This window comes from Seriola dumerili, unplaced genomic scaffold, assembly GCF_002260705.1.
Source record: "Seriola dumerili isolate Sdu_G_001 unplaced genomic scaffold, Sdu_1.0 BDQW01000291.1, whole genome shotgun sequence".
NCBI lineage: Eukaryota > Metazoa > Chordata > Actinopteri > Carangiformes > Carangidae > Seriola > Seriola dumerili.
Genome location: NW_019174546.1, coordinates 896,472 through 912,473, shown reverse-complemented (window position 1 = coordinate 912,473; position 16,002 = coordinate 896,472). Strand labels below are relative to the sequence as shown.

Here is a 16,002-nt window from a genome sequence, read left to right as displayed (position 1 = left end):
AAGAAAAACAAGATGCCCATCAAGCACATTAAAGTCTTTTTATTTGCTTAATTTATACACAAAAACAAGGTGAACTCACAAATCTTAAACTTTATTCCCTGTCTGTTGACAAAATGAGAAACCTTTTAAGGATAGTTTCACAAGTCTTACAGCCACTCACACTGACTGACACTGTTCATTGTTCCTGTTCATCCTGGCCCTGAACGGATCCATTCCTTTATAAGATTCCAATTAAATGTGACAAAATCCACAAATAAACTGAGGCTCTTCCAAAGCTGAGTCCAATTTGAAATTCTGTTACTACCAGTGTTGTCCTGTTTGAATGACAAAGTATCACACAGAGCAAAGGACCTGCTCAATCATAAAATAAATGACCAATTAAAATTTTTTTCAGGACATCCCATTTGCTTTACTATTATATGGCCAAAAATGACTGATCAGAATCACTGCTCATCTGATCACAAATGAATTATATCATTAGACACTTATATCCTGCTGGGAAATACTGAAATGAAATAAATTTAGACCAAATTGTCCAATTGAAAAGTGTTTTTCCATTATACTTAATTGTTCAATGTATTAAAAGGTTCATAAACTCCTAAACCTGGTGATCCCTGCAGAAAGCCTACTTTTATCCCAGCGCTATGAATAATTTGAACAGGAAATTTCAATTGTCAGTTATTGCAAATCAATCTCAATATAATCTGACTAATTTCTTAAATGGAAACCAACCAAAGTATCACAACCTGAACAAACCAATTATAGCTCAGGGAGGAAACTGGATCTGCAACTAATTTCATTTATAGATTATTTTCTCAATCATTTGGTATATAGACTGTTAACAAATATCAAAACTTCCCCACCCAAAGTTACTAGAGTCTAAAATGTGTAGTAGTACAAAACCCAAAGATATTCAGTTACCATCATAAAAGGAAACAAGAAAATAGTCATGAGAAGCTGAAACCTGGGAATTTTGGCCAGTTGCTGATAAATATTTTGAATCTTTTCATCTATCAGTCCAACTTTGGAAGATAACCACTTTGAATTGTCAAACTCAGATTACTTTGGAAGTGTGTTTACACAAGAGGACTGTGGATTTCCTCCCAATAGGATTGGATTTGTTTATGAGCAGGACTAATGATTTTGTCAACGTACATTTACTGTAGGTGTGAGTATTGTTTTAAGACAGATTCACATTTTTCCAAGTGTCTATCCTGCAAAAAGAGCTGATGACAGTATGAATCACTTCAGGGTCGTCCATCAGCCCTGAAATGTTTCACACCGTTGCTCCAATGTGCAGCATTTTGGAATCAACTCTTCTCGTATTGTCAACACACATTGAGTCCTGCAGTAACGCCACTGCTCAAAGCTTTCATGTTGTGCATGTCCTGTACATGGCAGTGACTGATTAGCAGAGCAGACATTAATAATATATTAGTACATTTCAAACCTCACAGGTCATGAAAAACAAAAAGACTTTTTCAGACTGACATTCAGTGATGAAGACAAGGCTTGAATATGTGCAGTGACAGTAAGGCTTCTTGTGTGTTCGCCCGTCATGAAACACAGAGGGGCACAAGTTGTGAAACAGCTGGAGGGTTATGAAACAGTGAAGTATAATCTTTTATGTCCTGTAGCTGATGGGATCACGGTCCTAGTGGACTGAATGTGCTGGGATTAATTTAATATTGCATAAAGGTTTACGAGTCCTGGTGCCAAAAAAAAAAAAAAACATCTTTCCCTTTGAAGTAACTTAATTTAACGACAGAGCTCAGCCTGACCCATTTCTTCTGTTTATGACTCCAGTCAAAACATTTTATTCTACATTTCTCAAATTGAGTCCCTTTGTTCACATGTGCTTGTAACAAACACACAAAGTACATTTAATGGTTTTGCATTGCACATGTTCAGTAGGATGTGGAAATTACATCTAGCAAATCTGATGAAGTTTTAAAGTTTACAGCACTGGTTTTCAAACTACTGTCTGTTTGAAGCTGATCACAAAACCACTGATGCGTACAGGCACAACTACGACTTCTAAAAAATAAATCCTGCATCATTTAGCTGTATGATAAAATAAATATGGTAAAATATCTTCCTTTCCCCCCCCCCCACACGAATTGCTCTTACTGGCAATAAATATGTCTCAATTTACACAGAGTGATATCTACTGCAAGAGAGTCGGTGCCAGGCTCACAGCAAGGTTCAGTTATAAATATTATTGCTCTGATATTTTAAAACTAACGTGCACTGCCATGGCACAGTGAAAAGGGGCTGGGGAGAGGAGGAGGCCACACCGGAGATAATGATCATGTGTGAAGGCAGACAGCTGGCTCAGTCTATCTGGATCCTCAGACACAGAGCAATGGGAGCACACGGCATGATGGGAGATGTGAGGAGTGGATTTCAGACCTTGGTGAAATAGTGTTTTACGTTAAAATTCTTCAGTGAGTGTTGAGTTTAACCAAACGGGTGCAAATCAAGTCATGTCAGAGGGTGAAGTCGTAAGACTGAAGCTTCTGGCTCTGACCCCCCCCCCCCCAATAGGTTGCACCACAGATAAAAGATGCCTTCACACCTACACATAGTTTCTTTCTTTGGTCCAATGGTTGGTGTGAACTTACGCTAGAATAAATGCTGAGGTTATCGTATGGAGATTCCTTCTCGTCTCTCATTGCACTCCTGCCTCCAGCAGGGTGCTGGGCACCAGCTGCACCCGCGGGGAACTGCAGCCGTTGATGTGCCGCAGCGAGTCGGCTCCCAGGTAGGCCAGCAGCAGCTCGGAGCGGCGGTGCAGCAGGTGGAGCATGTCCTCTGCCAGACTCTCCACTGATGTGTAGCGCACTTTGTCCAGGTCAAAAATGTCCTTCAGGAAGTACAGCACCTGGTCCTACAGGAGAAGCATGATTCATGAGCGAATGGATGAAAACTGAACTTAACCTTGAGGTCAACAGCTTCATCTTTTCTCAGAAAGGCTGAATATACTTCTCAGATACATTCTCACCTTGTCAATAATTCTCAAAAACTGATTCATTATTTTCAATTTCTTATTGTAGAAAAAAGGGGGTGGGGCTTGATTGGTGGTTGTTCTGAAAATATTTAAAAAGCATTTTTTTTTTAAGTTGTCCCTGTCACAAGATGACTTTGGATGCTGTAAATTAAAATGAACAGTGACCATGGATAAATAAATAAACTCTAAATTGATGAACCCTATTTATTCATCATGATGTTACAACACATCAACATCTCCAATTTGAAATTTTCCTCCTATTTAAATATTCCCTTTACAGTCATATATGACAAAGAAGGGCAGCAAACATTTGGCTTTTTTTCACAGCTTCTGCTTGAAAAATTAGTGAAACGATTAATTGATTTCAATTTGACTAATCACCACGTTCAGAATAATAAACTGGCAGATATCATGTGTTCGTGGTGGTTATTTTCTGGTGCTGAGACCGACCTTGAAGAAGCAGCAGAAGTCGTGCAGGGAGCTCTTGGGCCCCAGGAAGCCCCAGGCCAGGACCGGGCTGATCTGTTCACACACAGTGTAGAAATGAGCGATGAACCCGTCAGAAACCTGAGACAGAAGAGGGGTGACAGATTAGATTCTCCACTAACTGAACACATACCAACTAACACCTGATTAAACTGGTAGTTAGTCGGTTGTGTCTAATTATTGTGCATCCGTGCTATCCGCTGCATTTCTTCACAGTCCTGTAACAGGACACTAGAAAACATCATGAGGGCGTTGGACTTGTACCTTCATGTGCTGTCTCTTCTGCTTCAGCACTGACCAACAGCTTGATGCCACCGCCTGTGAAACACATACACATCACATTCAATGGAAAGACAAAAGTCACCAACTGGAACATGTGAAAACCTCCAACTATAGAGCTTCTTAACAAAATGTGTAACCCATTTTCTCCAGGACCCCCCCCCCCCCCTTTCGTTTTGGCATGTTTTTGTTTTTTTTAAAAAATCATGTTCACTTTAAAGTTTCACTCACCGTTTCCTTGAAGGAGCTGTTGAGCCAGCGGTTGTTGATCACGTTCTGGATGGAGATTGGTGGATTCTCCAGGTCCTCAAATGAATCCATCAGGATGAAGTCCAGCACTATATCATAGAAGTTCAAGTGCTTCACCTGGTGAGTGTGAGTTTAAAATATTATTATTCAAAAAAACAAAGAGCAGTTGTCACTTTTCCTCTTGGTACTGGTTGCGATTGGACAGTCAGACAGAGACACTTACTCCTCGTGTGGCCAGCTCCACCTCGGTGTTTTCCCAGTGCTCTGTGTGCTCTAAGAAGGAAATCATCTCTTCGAACACCTCCTCGAATCTCTTTGGGCTCTGGAACCCAAACAGTAACAGTCAGGACGGAAACATCTCACGACAGATCATTTTATTCACTAACTGCGGCTTCAGTCTCACCTTCTGCGCTTTAACAATAATGGAAGACAGTATTTTCTTTCCTGTTTCGGCCAGAAACATCCTGGTCGCCCTCTCGCACAGAATGAGCTGGAGACACAAAACATTATTTTACTCACACTGATCCTTTGTTTTTTTTTTTTTCTTAAAATAGATGGTGCAAAACTTGAAAATTTAAACTCTACACATAAGTAGCTTTTAAGTTGCAAGTTTAATGGCTCCCACTGTGTAACATTCAGTGTCGAGGCACGATCCAAAGACGTTAAGATTTCACTCGTTCCTGTTTTGATGCTGCATTTCCATCTGAATGGAAAACAGCTACATCTGAACATCGACTGCAAGCCGCAAAATGTGTTCAAATAGACAATGTTTTAATCCAACTCAGATATTTCTCAGGTCAAAATGTTTTTTTTTGTTTTTTTTTTTATTGTCTTGCACCTCTGTGATGTGCATATAATTACATCTCTTCAATTGTATTTCTATCTCAGAAAAAAAGGAATATCAGCTGTGTATCCTCAATACAGCTGTAAAAAACAAACAAAAAACAAGCAGAACAACAATCCACAAACTTCCCTCTCTGGTACGCAACTTTCTAAATTCCACAACATTCAGGAAATCCCATTACCTCAGTAGGAACCATGTTATAGTGCTGGATTTCAATTTATTAGGCTCGACTGTACCTGACATGCCTGCCGGACACAGTGCAACTTAGCCAGGAAATCCAAGTCCCCAAGACACTCCAGCATCTCAGTCCTGATGATGAAAGACGAGGAAAAGGCCAATCAGATCAAAATGTCTGCAGACAAGACAGGCTGCGAAAAACTAAGGTAAGTCTGTCCAGCCTCTGTGATGTACTGCAGGTTTCCTGGTGCTAACATTCTTCTGTATTTCATGAGTGTTATATCAGTTAGTGTCTTTACCGCAGCACTCTGCAGGAGATCTTGCCGTCCTCGGCCATCTGAAGCGCCTCCTCGTAGAACAAGTGGTGACCCAGGGCGAAGACGCTCCTCAGCTCTCTGTGTTCTGACAGCTGACACACACACGCACACGCACACGCACACGCACACGCACACGCACACGCACACACACACACACACACACAAGCTTGAAGTGTACACACTACTTACTGCTCCCATAATATATTTTTCCCCCCACTGTTGCTGTATTGTTTTTCAATCTATAAAAAGAACAGATGCTTCCTAATCTGGTGAACTTGTTCTTCTTGTCCCACCTATTGTCGTTCGGAATAAGTTCAGGTTCACCATGTTCTGGATTACAGTGTTAACTCTGATGTCATGTCTGACCTCGGTGCTTTCACCCTTATTCATTATTAAGTATTGTTGTGCTGTTTTGATCAGTATTATAAAACCATTCCCTGACAGTGCAGAGACTTCTCCATGTTGTAGTAGTGTGGATGTTATAGTAAAAACAGCTGCAGACAGACAGTGAGCTGAATGTTGTACACTAATGGAGGAATGTGGAGGTTCTATTTTTAGTGACCCAGTTTCACTGCGGAGAGCTCAACCCTCTACTCACTGGTCAGGAAATGGGGAACAAGTCTGAGGGTGTAAGTATCTTAATTTTAAGCTTTAATAAATATTGGAGAATTATCTATTTAACTGTAGGTGCTTAGCTGCTCACTAAAGTTCAACTGTTTGACAGCCATGTGCATCAAATGAAGCGCAGTGAACGTGTTAAACACGCAGTCCTGGTGGAGATTTCCAACATCTAGAACTTGTCTGAACATTTCATTTCAGGGAATTCAGATGTAGCTTCAGTAAATAAGTCAGTGATTCTTAAGCACCAGTTTATTTTTGTACTTCGTCGGTCAAGTGCACCAGTAGCAGCGGATACACAGCTCGAGCCCCCACAGTGACTTAATGAGTCAAACAGATAAGCTGAGAAGAGTTTAACAGCGGGCGGAGAACCTACAGGAAGATAAGAGCTATTTGAATCAAACTCCTGCTGTGCACCAGTCAGACATCTGAGATTAAGATGTTTGCTTGTTTCTCTTCGGCTATGACTCAGGTAAATCACCTGTGGGCTTGCGAAGCATTATATTTATTACACTACACTTCTACAGATTTTGAATGATTATTGGTGTATTTGTGAAAAACATTTTACTACATGTAAAGTTGCAGCAACACACTGTATGGTAATCAGTGCAACACTCTTGTAGTGAATCGGACAAACGCTGTATTCATATACATAATGCTGAAAAGCCGTGGTTTATCGAGTTGCCTGATTTGTGACCACATCTGAATGTGTTGACTATATTGTGTGAATCGCTGCTTTTGTTTTATGTTATAAAAGCTTCTGAAAGCTGCTGACACTTTATATCAGCCAGGCCGTAATCCATAGTTTCCTTTTGAAAACTTCAACTACTGTACTTCAATAAGACCTGCTTATAAATAAACTCTGACGATTTTTCTTCACACTGAACCAAAGAACATGAGCTGCAGTGTTCAGTCATCATTCTCACAATAAGTTACTAAAGAATATATTCAAAATTCTTGAGGTGTCAATGAGATGAGTGACGAGGTGACGTGGGGATTAGTGATATTTCCAGAACGCGGTTCGGTGACTCTCTTACCTCTGCAGCAGAAACGAAAGAGTCAGTGGAGGCGATGCTGATGCTGTCTCTCAGACAGACGTCGTCCAGCTCCTCTCTGGACAAAATGTCTGCCATTTTATCTGGGAAGGAGAATAATCACGTTCACACAACTTTAATTTTTGATCCTGTTATATAGTGCAGTCAAGCTTTTGTACGGCTTTGCAGGACATTATACAGGTTATACTTATTTTTCTTTGTTGGTCGGGAAAAATGACATAATATTGTAACAGTGACTCACCCTGGCTGTTGCTGTGGGACGAGGGCTCCGACATGCCCAACACTCCCTCAAACTCCTCCTGGAGGCGGTAAGCCCTCTGCAGCAGAGACTTGAGCCGGTGGATGAACTCTGCGCTGATGGCGTCCTGATCACAAAACATTGATGATGAACTAGAGACATATGACTCAGACTGACAGGTACTAATGCTTCATCTTAACAAGCTTTAATACGCGAGTGTTGACGTCTGGAAAGATATTGTGAGTGTGCTGTGAGTTTTACTACTCGGGTGCATAAATCTTCTGATCTACTCATTCTTGGGGAAATTAATTCTTGTTATCCGGAAAGTTATCTTCCTACTTTACAGCAGTATGAACACTTCCCCACCGGATAGGTGTTGATGGTAATATGCGGGACACTTTTAAAGCCGGGTGCTGTCCTCTGCTGGGGAAGTCGGATCACAATGTACCTGCACCTGCTCCCCATGTATCAAGCCAAGGTGAAACAGGAGAAACCAATAACTACTTATTTTAAATCACCTATTTTAAATCATGCCCCTGCCCTTTGTCCTCATCTTTGTCCTTTGCTGTGCAATTTGTATTGAATCCTTGAATGTAGTTATGTAAGCTTGTGCCAGCTGGGGCAGAGGTAAGATAAAAGGAATTCAAGATTTTTTTTAATACCCTTATTATTCTAAATGCCTCCTCACTCCTCATCAGTTCTTTCGTGCGACCCCCCCCTTGACCTAATTTTAAATAAGCTTCTAAAGAGGCCCAACAGTGCGGGGGATATCCTTGACAGAAGACCAAGCAGCAGACTGGACGTCTGTTTGGGTGCCCAGGCTTAACTATTTGACCCGCGCTAATCCAAAGCCCTTTAAACCAGGTAGCAGAGCCAGTGAGTTAGCTGTTACACAATCCAAACCCTGTGACACCGGTGGGTTGTCAGAATGCTGGTTATTCATATGTGACCTGTAACGCAGTGTGTTTGTGGGCGATCTACTCCTCTCAGCCTTCCTCTGGTATAAAGGAGCAGAGGACACACAGAGAATGAATCAATACACCAACTCTTGAGTCTCAGGCTGAAGAAGAAGCTGTCCAATTACTTCATGTGGTGTTAGAGCAAAATGGCCATTTACAGGCTCCCGGGTGATGGGACATTTTATTGTAAAAAAAAAAAATACATCATCTTAAAAATGATCATCTGGATAGCTGCTTTACTTCAATCATTGTTTACGTGTGTTCACCTCCTTGCTCTGCTCGGCGATGGCGTCTCCAGCTCCCGTTTTGACGGAGGCACAACTCGCGTCGTCCTCAGCCTGCCTGCTCCTGAATGTCAGCGCTTCCTCCCACCGCCGAAGAGCCTCTTCAAACAAATCCATACCTGCAAACACAACACACATGAACCTTGAATTTCCCCAAATTTCCCAAAATTCAAAGCCCCATTTCAAAACAAAGCAACCCACCAAAAACTGGTTATTAACAGGAATTAAAACAGTTTTATGGACTGAATACTTCCATTATTTTGACACATTTATTATGTGGTCCATAAGTGTTTTTACCCATGAGGTACAGGTTTTCAGGCGTGGTGACTGGTAAGTTGACCACACTGCAGATGTCAGCGTCCCCCACTCTGTCCCAACAGATGGACTCATTCGCGCAGGTGCTGCTGCTCGATGAGTTCATGCTTTTTACCTGCAGAGACAGCAAACGAACAAACTTAACTGTCAAGCAGCAGGAAACAGCATCTTAATACAAACACAATGCAGGTCAAACCCATTACGCCACCATTCCGGTTGTGCTTTAACCATTGAGTGTACAGATGTAGGCCTACACATACAATCTAGAAAAGCTGTGGTGAAACTGGCATCTGTAAATATTTAAATGCCAATCCCATGTACAAGAAATTTATACAACTCATCATCCTACATAATAGACCCTACCTACAGATCACATACAGTACTAGTAAATGCTATTCGACCACCAGCTTCATTCATCATTTACTTCTGAATCTAGGGGAGAGCTCACATCAAGCGCATTTGAATTGACAACAAAACCTAACACAAGTGAAATTAGGTCACTGTGGACAACAAATCTTAATCATCACTGGTTTGTATAAATTAGGAGAATGGGAACCACAACAAACCAGATACAAAAAAATGCAGCATAATCAATCTTTCTATTCAGATTGTAAACAAACTCTTTATAATAAAACTGTGTCTTTGTCTCACCGAGGCCAAGCTCAGCAGCGACCCCGACAGCTTCCTGTAGTCTGCTGTAGTGAGCACCAGACCAGAGGAGTAGCCATTCTTGGAGTTGAGGGAGAGAGTGATGTTTTGACTGGTGTTATCTGGACAGATAAAGAGAGTTTAGAGATAAGAGAATGATCAGAATACAGTGATCACGGTACATGAACATGTAGCAGGATTACACAACGGAGAGGCCATGTTGATGATTGTAATACCACAACCACAATACAACTGTGTAACTTTTGAAAGAAAAATCAGCTTTGTTGAAAAGAATGAATTACCCTGGCTAACTGCTTCTTGCATTCAACCCCATACAATCCTGCATTTCTGTTAATTTCTCTTTAGGACTAATCAGCAGTCTAAATCTTCCTACGTTAGATTAAATGAGTTAAAGCATTTATCTAGAGCCGGCTGTTAACAGTTAAAAGGTAATTAAGGTGCAGACTAACACGTCAGTTTGATTACATCACAAACCTGGTTGGTGGTTCAGGGTAAAAAAAAATGTCACAGGAAGTCTTACCGTTCCCTGCTGGGGAGAAGAACTCAAAGCCAGCCTGCTCCCACTGAGGCGAGTGAACCTTCTTTCTGCCCTTCCTCCTCTGGAAGCGCCGTGCAAGGAGGAGGAGCGAGACGGCCCCAAAGGCAGTGGCGGCCACCAGCTTCTTGGTGCCTGTGCTGACACTGACCTGGAGGGCAGGCAGAGGGAGGAAGAGCCAGGGGTTAAATGTTTTTGCGCTTTAAAAAGAACTAAATAAATTTAAAAAAAAATCAGATCCCTTTTCCTCACCACAGGAATAATGAGATCTTAAAACTCACACACGCTACAACACGCTCCTTTGTGTTACTGTTGCTGTTAAATTATAGCTGTTACATGTAAAACCGACCGGGAAAGAAGACAATCTTACATTAGGACTCGGTATCAAATCTCAAAACCAACCAACATGTGCCCACGGCACCGAGTATTCGACACTGGTAAATATAAGAAATGATTCTGTAGAAAACATGTTGATTTAGTGTCGATACAAAGACTCAAGTATCTTTGGCACCAGCACAAGAAGAATTCAAGTGATGCCCAGCCTTAAGACCCATAGCAAAATGGCTGTTAGTGCTAACCTTAACTCTAAACCCATTTAGGTTAAATGTGCAAAAAGATATCCTGAAACAATTCAACACAGTTAAAACTACTGCAACACATATTACACATTTCTGGCCCATGTTTTGTTTGGTGCTGTTATTTTCATATTCCAACAGACAAGACCGAAATAATGTGACATTAGATCCGGATACAGTACCGATGATCCTCAACAGCGATATAGATTGATGGCTGAAAATGTTTAAATGATACAAAACATAAACGGTTAAAATGAGGATGTAAAGCCTATCAGAAACAAAAAGCAGGAGCTTCTTTCTACAGGTGGAATTTGGCATTCAGACATTTTTTTTGCAAACACACAAGGAGAAATCAATCAAACCTGTAGAGAGAGATTTGTTAGGGATTGTGAAAAATATTTTGGGAAATGCAGGAACATGTTGGTTAAAGTAGCTAGATACAAAATGTTAAAAACAGAGGAAGCCTGAGGCAAAGTAGCTGTACACAAGACAGTGGCTGTCAGATCAATGATACAGTATCCAACATCCAAAAACGGATCTTTGAAAACTCTGCACTAAGGCTGGTTATTTAAAAAGCGGTGATAGTTGATGACCAAACACCACAAGAGCTGGAAAGAAAAACATCATGGACGGAAATTTATCAAATGCAACACTTGAACGAAAACATTTTCTGCTTGTTTAGAGTTAGACTGAGGATACTCAACTGAAAACATAGTGGATACTGATTACATAACAGGCAGCACTGAGAATCAGCTACCAGCCTGTCATCTAGATTTTAAGGCATCAATTTCAGATAGCATGCATAACCGCTGTCAGACTATAGATAGAAACACTGAATGGTGCAGAGATTATTCACACAGACACCGCTGCTGCACAAATGAAGATTACATAAACTCTCAGTTTGGAGCTATGACAACATCCATAATATTATCTTTTTTTTTATTTTTTTATTTTTAAAGCTACGGAATGGGATGGGATGATGTAATGCTGCTGCTGGCCTGCAGTGTTTCTGTGCTGTGTCTTCTGCTACAGCCACATGACAGGCATGCTCCTACCAGATTCTGAATGTAATCAGATCTGCTACGTGACTCTGTGCACACACAAACTCCCCTCATGCTCTACTCATAAACGCAGTAACATGAGGGTCACTGAGGGAAAAACACCGGTTAGCATCCTGAAGGACACAAAGGGCAGCAAAGAAAAACAGTGGAAGTCCCCTGAAATGTTCCCATGCAAAAATGGAAGTACCTAATTCCATCAAGTCTTGTTGCAGTAAGTCAGAAGCTCTTTAATGTAGTTTTGTGTATCTTTTTAAACTGTAATTTTAATTTGCATTTCATTGTTGTCTTTGCTAATATAGGCACTTATATTGAATCTAGATTTTTTATACGAGCATTTTGGCTTCTACGCAAGTAAAGAATCGCACACATCCGTTCAACCACTTTCTTGCCGGCCAGAACCTCTCCATCACGCCTTTAGCCGAAGAACTAAACTGCTCAAGCAGGTAGTAGTACTTCACATCCAAACAGATACAGGCAAAGGCTTAACTAATCGGCTTAGACGAAACACTATGAATGGAGCTGTGCCAAATTTGATCAGATCAGATCTCAGAGCAACTTGTTGTGCTTCACAAAGACACACGTCTAACTAAAAAAAAACAAAACAAAAAAACACCTCATGTGGAAAAAAAATAGGTTAAAAGAAGGCCAGTGGATTTTTTTGACAACCAGTTGCATTGGAAAGTTTGGATGAGTGGGTCCAGGTATTTGTATTTCATGTTCTACCAGCATGCGCATGAGGGTGCAAATCAACACCATGACCACAGGGGTGAGGGGCTATACAACCAAACACTGCACCTTAACTAATTACCAAAGGTCTATTTAATAAATGGATGGAGACAGTGTGGATCTTTTGATGTTGATCATTCACATATGTTTAGAAGATTAAAAAACGACTCTCTCCCATATTCAGATTTATGATATACAAAGGGTCCACTGCAATATGACAGGCTTGTTTTGTTATTAAAATATATGAATGATCTTTGTGTTACTCTCAAAATGGGGAGTCTGCAATTGTCTAGTTGTTCTGTTTTTTTTTTTTTAAACTTTTTTCATTTCAATTGTTTGTTTGTTTTTCATTGAATTGTGTTTGTTTTTGGTACAAGAAATTGTTACAAGAAATCCTAGGATACAAAGTAGTCATTTTGTTAAAATATCATTGATAGCAAGTAAAAAAGCTGTTAAGATGAAGAACACCCACATACTTCAGTCCCACTATTTGTTTAGGCCGGTATTATGATTAGACAAATCAAATAGTAACAGCAACTAAGCAAATGTTTTCAATACAGTTAGGGAAAGAACCTTAAATTCAAATGAAATCATACCCTCAACAACCTCACCTCTCATGACCAAGAGACAGACACTATTAAGAACTCCCAAAAACAAAGCTGTTGAGACACACCTGCCACTTTCAAATACACTCTCACCTGTGCCAGGGAGCCGTAGACGGACAGGGGTAGGTTAACCATGCGCAGGGCAGCAGCCTTGACAGACAGCTGGGAGTTGGCGAGGGTCTCATGTGTCATTGTGGCGGTCTATCCATGACTTGGCAACTCCCTTATCCACATCACCATTCTGCTGGAACTGAACAGGATGACAGGAGTGAGCGACATGCAAGGGTTTAACCTTGGAGGCTCAGGAGGGGATAAAATGACGTTATTACATAAAGCCTCTGACATACAATATCTGCAAGTAGCAATGCTTGCCCAATCTGAGTATAGTGGGGCCTATCAACCACATATTTGTTAAAATATTTTAGGGAAAAAAAAAATCCTGATTACATAAAATACTCCAATCCCAATTATTACTTGCATGAAAACTAATGAAAGAACTGACAAACTGTCAAACGACTGAATCATTCACTATTCACTGATCTACAGGACTACCAGCAATCCCACCAAAGGTATGAAACATTGTACACATGTCTGAACAAAGTGGCCTTACATATCTGCACAGTATTGCTTTCTCTAAACACAGTTCCACACTGCAGAACCACATCTTCTAAGCTGCTGTATATCCACCTGACAGGACTGCATGCAACATCCAATTAAGTTTGCACAAGAGACTCATGTGGCTCATCACATGGATGATTATCCTGTTTGAAGCTGGGTCTTAGCCTGATAAAACGTTGTTTCTTGAGAAATAGCTTGCATTGGATTTTGTAGAAGCTGTCACTGTCTGTGACTAAAAAAATATTCATATGCTACTGACAAATAAACAATACTGAAGGGGTGCAGGTCTTGGCAATATCTCTCAATGTCAGCATTAAACCACTGTCAGTTTGGGTTTAGGATTAGTAAAAGTAAGACTCACACTAGTTTGAAGTAATCTTTTCAACTTGTGAGAATGAGTGAGACAAATGAGTAGAATGAGATTTAAGGATGCGGAATATAACTCTTTCAGTTACAATTTTAAGATGTAACTAAGTCAAAATGAACAGTTTTTTAGTATCTCATAAATTTGTCTTTGTAAATCAAATTTTAACTTATCTCATAACTCTGGCTTTAGTTAATGTGTCAACTTATTACTTTTGACCATCTCAGTTTTTATTTAGAAAGTTCATGTTGTTATTTCACAATAAGGACTTAGTATATCTTGTTAATGAGCACAACTGCAACATCGATTACTTGATTAGTCCATCAAAAGAAAATAAATTGGCAAATACTTTGATAATAAACGAGTCATTTTGGTTATTTTTCAGGGAATAGGGGTCAAATATTCTTTGGTTTCAACTTCTTGGGCTCTGAGAAATTGTTAATGTTTTGTATTGAACAGATTAATCAATGATGCAAATAACTGTTAGCTGCAGACTATATCATTTATCAAATTTTGAGAAACAGACAACTGAATTTCCGTTTCTATTTTATGTTTTGTATGTTATATTACTGTATTCTATTTTAACATATTTGATATCCTCTTCGGTGTTTTTAGTGCCGTCTCACTACTCTACAACAAACACTGAAATAAGCACCAACAGGATGTATATAAAGAAAGTTATTACATCTAATATTTATTTCAGCACTCTTTCATGCCTGCACCACTTGTTTCCTTGTTGACAACTTCAGAAAATGGTTGACTTATATTTATATTGTATATTTACTGTTGCTATATGGATCTGTTTTGGGTTTTTTCCACCTACTTGCTTATCTTTTATCTTTGCTCCCTAGGCATTGTTTCTAATCATGTTTCCTGTGTACAAGCAGCACACTGAAAGCAACTAGAAACCGGAGTCTAAGTCTTTGTATGAACAAACATACTTCGCCAATAAAGCTGATTCTGACTGAAATGATCAAACTTCATTCATACTTTCATTCAGTAATGCAACACCTAAAACATCCTCAAATACATTTTAGCAATTCCTTCAAGAGTTTCAGTAACTTCCCGGGACGTTTTCAGGTACACATCGCTGAAATTAATAAATACAACACCCTACCTCTGAACCAGTCTTGTCAGGTTGATCATATTAGCACATGGTAAAGTTATTGGCCTAACTGAGCAGCTAATGGCTAACTTACCTAACAAGGCTAGTAACGGCTAGCAGTGTGCGTCGTTATTATGCCTAAACAGCCTAACAAATAAACTCGTCAGCTTGGGTGGCTGTCTTCTAACTGAGCGTGACAAATGTAAAGTATCGACAATATCACCGTTACATTTGGAAGTTTCCTCCACAGCGGTTCCCGGTGGTTCACCCGGCCCCTCCAGCTGACCTCAGCGACGGCAGAGTGAAGGACTCGGGCCACAGCACCGACCATGTAGCTTGACTTTCAAAATAAAAGCATGCTCCTTGTCATCTTTATGGAGTTTCTGCTCCCCCACGCGGCTTTCTCAAGTATTACAACTATATCCATGGTTGAATTTTTTCTGTGGGTTTTTCCATCCAAATACTGATGGGGAATTTCACAAAAATAATACCATGAATAGCTTTTATTTATCAATGAACTTGATACAAAGTACAGTTAACGGAAAAAACAAACCAAATCAATATTTGATGTGACCATCTTTGCTTTTAAAACAGGACCTCTCTCTCTCTCCCCTCTTCTCTGTACACTTACACATAGTTTTTCAAGGTACTTTGCAGGTAGATTATTCCCAACATCTTGGTGAATTTACCACAGGCTTTTCTTTGGATTTATTCTGTGTCTTCTGTCTCTTCACATAATCCCAGACTGACTCCATGATGTTGAGACTCCATAATGACCGTCTGTTGCAGGACTCCTTGTTCTTCTTGTCTCTGCAGATAGCTCTTCATGACTCTGGCTGTATGTTTGGGCTTGTTGTCCTGCTGCAGACTGAATTCAGAATCAATCGGACGCCTCCCAGATGGTTTTGTGTGA

The 16,002-nt window shown here is 40.2% G+C and overlaps 1 protein-coding gene across 2 annotated transcripts; it reads right to left on the bottom strand.

Moving 5' to 3' along the window:
• Positions 1–24: 24 nt before the first annotated feature.
• On the bottom strand, positions 25–15,396 carry miga1 (mitoguardin 1). 2 transcript variants are annotated; one of them, XM_022758218.1, is made up of 16 exons: positions 15,319–15,396; positions 13,096–13,252; positions 10,021–10,186; positions 9,483–9,601; positions 8,814–8,946; positions 8,499–8,635; positions 7,277–7,400; positions 7,018–7,118; positions 5,345–5,454; positions 5,105–5,177; positions 4,428–4,514; positions 4,248–4,346; positions 4,007–4,141; positions 3,761–3,814; positions 3,461–3,577; positions 25–2,890 (listed from the first exon to the last, which is right to left on the bottom strand). In XM_022758218.1, exons 2-16 carry the CDS (start codon positions 13,192–13,194, stop codon positions 2,672–2,674), a joined length of 1,773 nt encoding a protein of 590 aa, XP_022613939.1. In that variant the 5' UTR covers positions 13,195–13,252; positions 15,319–15,396; the 3' UTR covers positions 25–2,671. The 2 variants fall into 2 exon arrangements, with proteins under 2 accessions (XP_022613939.1, XP_022613940.1); XM_022758219.1 differs by having other exon boundaries at positions 15,313–15,380.
• Positions 15,397–16,002: the final 606 nt, after the last annotated feature.

What these genes read in the sequence shown, in the direction of transcription:
- miga1 (XM_022758218.1), bottom strand. Translation starts at nt 13,194, where the DNA reads ATGACACATGAGACCCTCGCCAACTCCCAGCTGTCTGTCAAGGCTGCT. An exon ending in CGCTGCTGAGCTTGGCCTCG is followed by an intron (nt 8,947 to 9,482) that starts GTGAGACAAAGA and finishes CTGTCTCTGCAG; the next exon opens with GTAAAAAGCATGAACTCATC. An exon ending in ACTTCTGCTGCTTCTTCAAG is followed by an intron (nt 2,891 to 3,460) that starts GTCGGTCTCAGC and finishes CTTCTCCTGTAG; the next exon opens with GACCAGGTGCTGTACTTCCT.